Raw genomic sequence first — 11731 nt, 5'->3', positions numbered from 1 at the left:
CGCGCCTATTGTATTGAACCTTCTTAGCATCACAAGTACTATTCAAAATAAACTCCTTTAGATTCTGTCTTTGATAATAGTAGTAACAGAACTTGACAGCATTGGTGAGGAAGGTCATGTGCGTACACGTGAGCACCTACCTGCTTCGCACGTGTTGCTCAGAATTAGCGACATCTCGGTTTCACTATAAATATCCGAGCATCTGAAAGCGATCATTGTAGTTTCCTTCTGGATAGACAAACATGCTTCGTACCAGTCTCGTTTTGGTGAGCGCTCTCCTCGTCCAACAGGTGGTTGGCCATGGTTTCCTGGCAGAACCACCCGAGAGGTCCTCCATGTGGCGCTTCGGCTTCAACGTCCCCCCCAACTACCTGGACAACGCTCTCAACTGCGGATCTTACGGGGTAAGTTGTGATATATGAAGAAAAATCTATTCTGTGCATTGATCACGACAAGTATTTTCTAAAGCTTTGTTAGGATATGTTCAAATGTACATCTCCAAGGAAAGAGAGACCAGTTGTATGAAGTATCTAGATGCAGTAACTAAGGGTTAATCCAGAATTTTTACATTTTGGGATGGGAAGGGGTTGAAAGCTCATGTTCAAGTTGAATAACCATAAATGACTTTTGTTAAAAAGAAAATTGGGGTCTGTTGAGCAAATTTGGAGGAAGGTGTGTGTATGGGTAATTCACTGGTTATGACACGTCTCCTCAATCAAGTACTGTGTTACATAACTCTCATTATCTAAGAGATGTCATAAGCTTCCTCAATAGAGTATCGGTAATGAAGTTGGATTGTAATCAAGGGGCCTCGCGTTCAATTCCCGGTGCAGGTACTTAGTGGTCCAGATCCCACTTGCAAAACAGATTCAAACTTAAGACATGTTATAAAACTCGTAGAAAAAATTATAGCTTACTCATTGTAGAGTAGAGAAGATTCAATCTTCATTTCTGCTTATTACATTTTAAGACCTTGAGTGAAAAAATGCCAAAGAAGAATGACTTATATATAAAAAATATTTGGTCGGATCATTTTTAGAAGAAAATAAATTGTCTTTACGAAAAAGAAGTAGAGTCTTATCACTTTCAGAAAGCTCCAAACGGCTGCATGAATCTGACTGGCGAACCTAGTAACGGTCCATGTGGGCAAGCGATAGGTTCAAGGTTGAGTTGACGTCATTAACTTACCGGGAAACCGGCTACGGGATTGGAGGCTTGTCGAGGCGCGACTCGCTTCAGATGTAATAACACTCAGGGGCTGCTATGAAAATAATCAAACTGTGGTCTTTGCTTCCAGGTCCAGTGGCAGCAGAACAACGGTGCCTGCGGTGTTTGCGGAGACAACTACGCCGATCCTCGCCCAAGACCCAATGAGAACGGAGGGACTTACGGCCTTGGAATCATTGGCCGAGAGTACACGGAGGGACAGACGGTGCAGGTAGCCATCAACTTCACAGCCACCCACGCCGGGTGGATGGAATGGCGCGTCTGCAAGCTGAGCGACCCCAAGGAGCTGGATGAGCAGGAGTGCTTCGACCAGCACCTCCTGGAACTTGCTGACGGTTCTGGAACCAGGTACTTCCTCTCCCAGGACGACAACAACCACAGCGGAGTGTACACCATTGACGTCAGGCTTCCAGAGGGACTGACCTGTGATCGCTGCGTCATGCAGTGGTACTACAGAGATGGTAAGTGTGAGAAGTGTATTCTAACAGGATTCGCCGCACATAACGGCAGAGAAGGAGAGAAAGCGAGTGAGCTGTACGCGCTGCTGCAAATGGCTGGTAGCTACTCCACCCTTTCTTCTTACGCGTTCATTGGCAGAGCCCCCTCGCGTCACTTCTTGCGAAGAGACTTGTTTTCACTCGTCTCCTCCAGAGATAACTGGGACAGCGTATAGTGTCCAAGATTTATTGAATTAGGCACTTTTCTTGCTCCTTTGGCTAATCGCTACGATGAGGATGAGTGCTGATATGAAATTTGTGACGGAACACTCACAAAGAACACCCATGCTGGGACCCTTGGCGTCGTGGCGCGCTGTGCTAAACACTCGGTCATGGACATCGGCCATTGGCTAAGAAATCTGGACAGATTTCAATTATGAGGTATCTCTTTTGTAAGTATCGGATAGTCCGAATATATAAATATCCGTATTATTTCAATATACCGATGTTGGATAATAAAAATCAGATAAACCAATTCAGTTATATCTAGTATTTATAGGTAAACTGATTTACTGCCACATTCACACTACCGGAATAGAAATTTTTATAGAATATTTACACACACACACACACAAACACGGGCCACATAATTTAAGATTAAAATTTGGAGAAAGAACCGACTCCGGTGACGTAAAACTTGCTCTACAAAGTCCCAGGTTCGAACCCTTCATAATGCATGAACATGTCGTTATGCTTATCACGTCATCAGTCATCCTCATCGTCGCGAATAACCCACAAGGTAGCAAAATCGGCATAGAATGACCTAAATAGAATCTTTGGCAAGTGTTTTTATTTATTGGCTGTACGATGAAGGTTATTTGGCGAGTATGTTTGCATTTCAAATATCATAGTAGTTGGACTTAGGAAAACTGACACTCAAAACATTAATAATTAGTTCTTTTTTATGCAGAAAACTAGTAAGCAGTGGCGGAGATTGGGTCCCAAAACCAGGAGGAGCAAGATGCCAAAACAGGGGGGGGGGGCAAAGACTACAGTTCCCTTTGTAGATAAGATTTAGCATAGTGGGGGAGCAAAGTGGCGAAAAGTTGGGGGGGAAATGCCGCCTTCGTCCCTCTAATAGCCGCCACTGCTAGTAAGTGTATAAAAAAAGTGTATTTTTTGCAGATGAACAACATTTCAGGGATAAAGGACAAGTTCTAGGCTTCGCTTAAAGTACATTACTTTGTAATTTTCAAAGGATTGAGGTTCATTTCGACTATATGGAATGCTTTTTTTTTTCAATTACAAACCAAGATTCAATTCAGATGGAACGAAAGTTGTTCCACTGCAACGAAAGACACTCATTTACATCAAAACTTTACCTTGAATCTTTACAGTTATATTTGAGTGTTATGAATAAGTTGAATACTTTGTGGGATTGGAATAGTACATTATGATTTTTTATTTCTCCTAACAGGTAACAGGTGGGGAGATTGTGGTAATGGAACATCCGACATGGGTTGTGGACCACAAGAAGAATACAGGAACTGTGCTGACATCTCTATTGCTTGAAGAGAAGCTTATACAGTGGTAATGGCATGAAGATCAACAATCAGAATTCGAAAGATGAGCAACCAGCACCTTGTTCGTTACACCCACCGTAACAAAAAATGTTTGTTTCTTCATGTGGACGTTACCAGAACAATAAAAGCACAGAAAAAATGTTACTCAAAATGTTTCCTTAAATCCCCATCATACAGAGAAGGTGAATGTTTTCTCACGAAAAGTAGTTGAATAAAAATTGGACATGTTGAAGCGAAACTGAGACAGAGAAAGGGGTAATGATATCTAAGTATTCAAGACTTACGAAATATATATATATTTTTAAGGAATCCTTTATATGAGGATGAACGATGAGTTCAAACTTAAGAAAAGGCAATAACAAACACATTAGAAAAGGCCAAGGGTCCCGGGTTCGAATCCCGGTCGGGCTTGGTTGTTTGTGAATGTCCATTCATCAATTTCATCATTTCATCACTCATCCCCATCTTCGCAAATTAGCCAAGAGGCACAAAACGCGAAGTAAAATAAACTAAATCAAATCAAATCAAAATCAAACATTAGAAAAGGAAATACGAGTCCAGAGACGCAACCACGAATTTTTGTCTGGGGGAGGGCAAGCAAGAGGTTAAACGTACCAATAATAATAATAAAAGTAAAGTAAAGTGCTCCCCTGCGCTTAGCACCACGCCATGAAGGCGTATAGGGGGTGTGGGGGTAACGCCCCACACTTTCTTGATCCGGTCGTGAGGGGGGGTGATGTGATCAGCATCACGCCCCTGACCGTCTTACCCCCCAGGGTTTCCCCCAGGTACCCATGTCATTCGACGCTGGGTGGGCACCGGGGCCGCTTCCAACGTTAGAAAAGTTCCCGTATTTGAACCGACCGGGGATCGAACCCGCGACCTTTAGCATGGTAGTCAGACGCGTTACCGACTGAGCCACCGCGGCAAGAGGATAAACGTACCAATAATAATAATAATAATAATAATTATTATTATTATTATTATTATTATGACATTGTTATTATTATTATTATTATTATTATTGGACGTTATTATCCTTGTAAATTACGCATAAAGGGAGCAGAAGTCTGTGCTAAAGCATTTGTGTTGCAACAAAGGATTTGAATTTTTTTTTCAAAACGTTCAATTTGACATTAACTAATAATGGACAGCAAGCACACAAACTGTATTTTTGAATGGCAGAAAATGCATGAAAAATGCATTCCGAATGTAATTCTTGTACTTGTTGTCATATAACATATATAATTATCATGTACAACATATGTTTTACACACGTGAAACTTGCTAACACTAAATTGTGTAACTATTGAAAGTTTATTTATGCACATATAGCTATACACAACAGCTGGCCCCTGCGGCGGAGATACCGGGTTCGAATCTCGGCCTGGGCATGGATGTTTGTGAGTGTTTGTTCATCAATTTCATCATACCGTCACTCATCTCCATCTTCGCAAATTAGCCAAATGTGGCACAAGAAGCGAAGTAAAATAAAGCAAATCAATCAAGCTATACACAACACACATTATTTAAATACATTACATAATCAATTCATCCACGTCATAACAAACAAGCAGCAAAAATTGCATAAATTGTCTCTAAAATGTTCATGCCACTTTTCCTCCAAACAATTGTTCATGCATGTGAGACAAAATCAATTGAGAGAAGTCTTGCTTCTCTCTCTGGTAATTTCACAATGTAATACAGAAAACAATGAAATTGCGAGCGAAGCGATCAAGACAATTTCTAGATCGAATTTTTCGCAAACAGAAAGCAATATTGATCTAATAGGGTGCAAGTAATTTCATGGTGGCGCCATGCCATTCCATCTTTTACAACGTCTTTTCATTTAAACCGGTCAGTGTCCAGGGGACGAATCCTGACACCACCTTAGCTACGGCTCTGAACTTGACAAGACTAAGAAAAGGAGGCGTTGGGAGCGAAACGAAATGTATTTTTATTTGCATAAAATTTGAAATAGAAGGGGCAACTGACCCTCTGTGCCCCCTGCTGCCCTTGGCCGTCAATGTTTGCCCCCCCCGGTCCCTAGATTTGATTTCCATCCAAGGTTGGGGGGCAATGTCCCCCCCCCCCGTGATTGCGCCACTGTACGAGTACCACAGGGGTTTATACTAGCTGTGGGTACACATTTAGCTTTAATGTATATGGGAAACCGCTCATTATATATAAATAACAAAGTAAAAAAAGTAGCAGTGTATAAAACTACGTATTTCGTACATACCCACGCTTCTGCACAGCTGCGAGTCTTTGACATTTACATCAAAACACCAAAGTAAACTGCAGACAATAGAAGAGAGATTATTGCGTAAGATGGAAGGAAAGACAAGACGTGATTGAGTGAGAAATCAAACCATAAAAAAATGTTTGAGAGTTTCTCCCTTGCTATAGCTCTTTTCAGTTCTTACGGCGGCCGGTCCTAGTTCTGCCAAGGGAAGTGGGGAGCGGGTATTACGCAACAGACCAACCAGATAACAGCAGTGGCGCCGAGAGACACGACGCGGCCGGAAATGGCACTGCGTGAAACTCGTCCTACTGGCCGCTACGTTTCTTATCGTGCTGGATTGGTCGTTTCCCCGCTCCCCACTTTCCTTGCCAGCTTCTAGAGCGCCCGCCGTAAGAACTGAAAATAGCCAGCTAAGATGGTTTGGTCGCGTGAAGAGAATGGCTGGAATGCACGTAGCCAAAGCGGTATACGAAGAGAAAAAGCAGGGGACGAGACCAAGAGGAAGACATAGAAAAGTGTGGGAAGACGATGTAAGGAGAGCTGTGGAAATAAGAGGCAGCGACTGGAAAGAAGTGCAAGATACTAGGGACAGATGGCGATCCTTCTGCAAAACCTCTACACCGTAGAAGAGGACGGAGATTGGTTTACGTACGCCACTGGTCATTGTCCATAAGAAGCCGATGACGTACGCTCGGAGGGAAAGAAAGACGAAGAAAAAGTGGACGAGTGACTATTTAAAAACATGCGCTCTAGATGCTCAGTTTCAGCGCTGCAAACAACGTTGGCGCGAGAAAACTGCTTGTTCCTTCCACCACGCTTGCCAGAGGTAAATGAAGAAAAATTTCCATTGATGAAGGGGAGGACCAGGTCCAATTTTCGGCAGAAAGGAAAATTTTATGAAAAATATTTTTGTTTTACTTGCATTTTTGTTCTATTTCTGTTATGTCTAATTAATCCAGATGGAGTGTATAATAATAATAATAAATAAGAATTGTTGTGGTAAACCAAATGTTCATGATGCGCCACTGCTGTGGGTCCAGACGCCATTGCCTCGTTAGTCTGACAAACGCAGTCTAGGGTGTAATACTTGGAAGACAAAATGACATTTGGCTACTTTCCGAAAAGGTAACCGATACGAATAATTTTAACATTAAATCTGAAGTCAACAATATGCCCAAAACCGTCTAAGTGGAATGTTCAACTCACAAACTCACCACACAAGGTTTCTGGTTCGAATCCTGGCTCATGGTCACGATGAGTCTAAAGCATCAGCAAGGTGAAGAAAGAAATACAAAAATATGTTTAAAAACGTATTACGTTGGAAAGTACATTAAGAATTAATTTCGGGGACCTACATTTTCTTTTGGCAGTGTCAATTAAGGCTAATGCTCTATATAGCAATTTTAAACAAATATTTCAGCTCCCCCTGAAACATATCTTGAGCAGTCAACGAAATATGAGCTAAAAACTTAAATTGGCCGCCATTTTCCAATATGGCGGCGAAAGCTCAACTTGGATTTTGTGAGATGTTTAGTATATTATACTAGATTAGTAAACATTCTGAATATCTCTGCAAAAATTTAACTTAAATTACACATAAGAAATATGTTCAATTAGTATTATAAAGTGTAATTGGTAACATTATAGTATAGGGGGGACGGATTTCTTCAAATTTACAGGAGAAAGTACTTACGGAAATCATTTTCTGTAGCGTTGTGGAAGTTCGTGAATGTAGTTTTGATCCATTTTAATGCGAATGCATCTTGTTTTCTTCAAAAATCTCTGTCCGACACGCTGTTTCTGCTGCCGCCATTAGCTTTCTGCACGAGAGCACAATGTTCCGTGTGTTACATGACGTAACACCGTATTCAGTGTTTCAAACTCGCCGTGTTTTCACTAGAACATGACGTGTCGAGTATTTTTATTTTTCTATTTTTTTTTAACTATGCTTGCCTAACCTAACTTAACCTAACCTAACCTTACGGAAAATGGTTTTTGGGGCTAACGTGAATGGTTTTTGGGGCTAACGTCAAAGGTTTGTGGGGCTAACGTGAATGGTTTGTGAGGCTAACGTCAATGGTTTGCGACGTATTAGCATAATTTCAAATCCGGGCACGAAAGTGGGTATTTTCCGGTGAACAAGATTGCAACACTGCATACATCGACAAAACACTCGCACAACGCGCCCTGAAGCAGTACGCTATCGCCCGCCATAATGTGTTAGAGAATCGAAATAACAAGTAACAGTAAGTACTCGAAAATGTAAGAAATAGACATTATCTTAGTTAGAAATGCATTATTTCACCTTAGCAAATGTTCAGCATTCCAAAATAGTACGTTAGCAATGTAAAAAGTGCGAAATATCTGATTTATAGGTGTCTCCCCCATACTATAATAGTACCGTGTAATTAATAGAGAAAAAGGAAATTATGTAATGAGTTATTGATTTTCCTAATTTTATTGGCCATATAGATACCAAGATTTATATAAAAATAGAGAAACACGAATGAAAATAAAAATTATTAGAAACTACGGGAAAATATTCTTTAACTTACTATTTCTATGCATTGTCTAGCTCTTATATGGATTAGGAATTTAGTTCTGACATCTTTTGGCATTTACTTACTTAAACCATTCGAGACTGTTTTCAATAACCAGATCTTTAGACGACTTAATTCCGGAACAAATTGCTTTCCTATCTCAAAATCAGAAATACATTTTCAGCACGAGTTCTCTGCAACACAAGGAACAGTTTTATGTTTCGTTTTTGTAAAGAAGCAAGCACCGTGTTCGTGCGAATATGTTTTTAAAAATGGCCACGAACTTTCTGCTCATGATCAATTTGACTACCACTTGGATATAATAGTTTGTCAGTCTCTGCTGTAAAGTGTAAAGTCGGATTGACCATTACTGGTTTTGTATTATTGTATTAATTAACTGCTGGCCAGCTACAAGGTGTAGGGTTAAGTAATATTGTTTCCATGAGTGTACTTTTATGTTATTACTGGATGTAAGTGTATGTGCTTATTGGATTGTGCTTTACTAGATATTAGATTTCCAGTGTTTTTTAACTTCCCATTGGGGGAGCTGTCCTTCAAAAGACCGTTGGAGTGGAATTTTCCACTGCTACGGGGTCCACGTTCACGGACGTTTACCCCGACTATAAAAAGGCCAGTGGGCTTTAGCAAAAAACAGTGTTTCCTCATCTTTCGACGACGAGGAACGTCTCCTCGAGTTTAGTCCACTTTTGGTGGCTAGACTTAATATAATAATGTAGCATTTGGTGTAAGCCAACCCCTGTTGCTGTCCCAAGTCCCCTTTTAGAAAAAGCCTTGAATATTTGGATATTTACGTATTGAATAATTGATTCCTAAAAGAAAGAGTGAAGGCGTAAGTAAACGCATTTGTAATGAACGGAATATCATTTAAGCTGAAGGTAGGCCCGCAGAGATAGTTTTGCTAACTCTGCAGTAAGGGAAGTGCCGATGGTGTATGCCATAGGTGCGCAATTATGTTGATTTAGTGTTTTGTTAATTTATTCTATGCAAGACACACATGGAAACGCTATGTAAATATGTATATATGTAACGACGTAAAATAAACCCATATAATCATACCCGAAATGTTCTGATTTAAGAATTAACTCTAAGAACTACAGTACTGTCCATTTTAAACCAAATATTTATTCACTTGCTGTACATGAGTAACGAACCAGGGAGTAAAAAATATAAATGTTATGTGAAACCCTTTCGTAATTCCGGCGCAAATATAATCTGTTCGCTTGGCACCCAGGGTGAGGTGGAAAGAGAGATTGAAAGGATTTTACAAGGAAATAATCCAGAGGGCCGGATAGAAACAAGGGACAGGGCGTCACCACAGGGTGGGCGATGGGATGCTCTGGCCCAACGTGACATAGTTGCCAACCCAAATAATCTACATGAGGAAATTTCAGTATCATTTAAGGGGCAAGAATCATGCACAGAGAAATAGAGAGAGAGATAGTGTGTCAGAGAAACAGAGGAGGAGATAATGAGATCAAATCAAGAGAGAGAAAACCCGGCCCCCCGTGGCGGAGTGGTTAACACATCGCGCTACGACGCCAGGGGTCCTGGATTCGAATCACGGCCTGGGAATGGATGTTTGTGAGTGTCCATTCATCATATCATCACTCAACTCCGTCTTCCCAAATAAGCCAAAAGTGGCACAAAAGGCGAAGTAAAATAAAGCAAATTAATCGAGAGAGAAATAGGAGAAGAAAAGCAGAGGAAAGAGAACGATAGAAAGCAGATGAAGGAAGAATGCTACTAATAGATGCAGAAGCAAAAATATAGGGAAACAGGAATAAGGAAAAATAGGTAAAAACAGAGGGGATTGATATAATGTGAGCCCCAGGCTATCCTTTATTTTGGGCCCTGCCGACATTATTAATTATTATTATTAACAGTTTTCTTATCGTGGTACTTCACTATATCCCGGGAATATCTAGAGCAAGGCCGCACATTGCGGTAGAGAAGGGGAGACATCGATTAGACGAAGAGAAGCAGTACACGCTGTTGCAAAGGCTGATAACTACAGTCGCTTTCCCCCTCCATACAATCGCGTTAGTCGAACCTGCTCATTGGTGGAGCCATCTAGCGTCACTTCTTGCGCAGAGACTTGCTTTCGTTCGCTTGCTCCAGAGATTCCCGATCCACTATGCATTTCGCCACACAACACTAGTAACGCACACACACCAAAGGAAAATAAACCGACACTACATTACGGTAACCACACTGGTAGGGAACTGAGCAGCAGGGATCTTGATTTCAACCGTCTATATCCCTCCACTTGACTGTCATTGTTTACATTCGTTTCTTCGAGGAACAATTGTTTATATCCTAGCACTGATAAGTGTTCTTGCGTTGCTTCCATTGGTCTTCCATACCGACTTGCACTGCGGTTACGATACAGTACTGAAAATAGGGTTATGATGTAAGAAGTTGTTTAAACGCTAGAAAACCCTCCCTTCTACCTTCTTTCATGAAATAAGGAAGTAAAATGACTAGATATGATGTTTTATTTTGCTACCGGCTGATTACCCGGCGTTGCCCGGGTATTTATTTATCCCAATCTTCTATTAGACAGGAAAATAATGAATTCTAACAATAGTGCAAAATGAACTTGGAGTTGAACGGCATTGGGAGTATCACTATTCATCTTAGCGACCCCGAAAACTATGGATTCCACACTAATATCGATCGTTTTCGATTATTTTTACATGTCACCCCTTCCCACCCCCAGGGGTGTCTTACCCCCACAGTATTTCTTTCCATATTGTAAGTGATGCATGTAACAAGTTTGGTTGAAATCGCTCCAGGCGTTCGAGAGTTTTGCAGGAACAAACACACACCCGCACGCACGCACACACACACACACACAAACACACACACACACACACACACACACCATCACACACACACACACACACACACACATATATATATATATCCATTTTATATACACAGTGTCTCAAAAGTAATAGCGCAAACTGACACAGGTGAAAGTACACGATAATAGAAGCATAAAAAGGATCAGTAAACATGTGTCTGCAAACGAGCCGTTTTCGAGATAATGGCGAATGCGTGATTACAAGCCGCCACTGACTTCATTGTTTGTAAACGTCGTCCTAGTTGGTAAAATGCTAATAATGTGTGTGAATGTGTGGATACCAGCCGTCATTGATTGCATTTTGTAAACACCGAGTGCTTTACCTCTTTCGCGGTCCGAGGTTTGCTCTTTGTTTACAAAACAGAAGATTTCCAAGAGGTGGCGTTGTAATCAAACAGGATGGATACAATCAGTACACAGTCTAATCGCAGTGACCATTATTTAGTAATTGCTAAATTAAGAGAAAGACTCTCAGTGATAAATCATAAGCAACAAAGTCTAAAAGTTATAAAATTTGATACAGGAAAGTTTACTGATGAAAGAATTAAGAAAGATTACCAAATTAAACTGTCAAATAGATTTGAGGTTTTGCAGGATTTAAATGATGATGGAAATATAAATGAAACAGACGTAAATAAGAATTGGGAGCACATACGTAATGCAATAGAATCAGCAGCTAAAGAAAGTATAGGATACCATAAACCGAGAAAAAGTAAGCCATGGTTTGATAATGAATGTCATAATCTAATGGAAATAAGAAATCAGGCTAGACTTAGGTGGTTAAATAACTCTGATGATACAAATCTAAACAA

General features: G+C 40.6%; 1 protein-coding gene across 1 annotated transcript; it reads left to right on the top strand.

Moving 5' to 3' along the window:
- Positions 1 to 207: 207 nt before the first annotated feature.
- On the top strand, positions 208 to 3299 carry LOC145999902 (uncharacterized). Its single transcript, XM_083137178.1, has 3 exons — positions 208 to 404; positions 1298 to 1688; positions 3142 to 3299. The coding sequence occupies exons 1-3, from the start codon at positions 243 to 245 to the stop codon at positions 3234 to 3236; spliced, it is 648 nt and encodes a 215-aa protein (XP_082993304.1). The 5' UTR covers positions 208 to 242; the 3' UTR covers positions 3237 to 3299.
- The last annotated feature ends 8432 nt before the right edge of the window (positions 3300 to 11731 follow it).

This window comes from Lepisma saccharinum, chromosome 16 (genome assembly GCF_977018435.1).
Source record: "Lepisma saccharinum chromosome 16, izLepSacc3.1, whole genome shotgun sequence".
In the NCBI taxonomy this organism is placed as follows: domain Eukaryota; kingdom Metazoa; phylum Arthropoda; class Insecta; order Zygentoma; family Lepismatidae; genus Lepisma; species Lepisma saccharinum.
The sequence above is the reverse complement of the archived record's forward strand: the minus strand, read 5'-3'. Positions and strand labels throughout refer to the sequence as shown.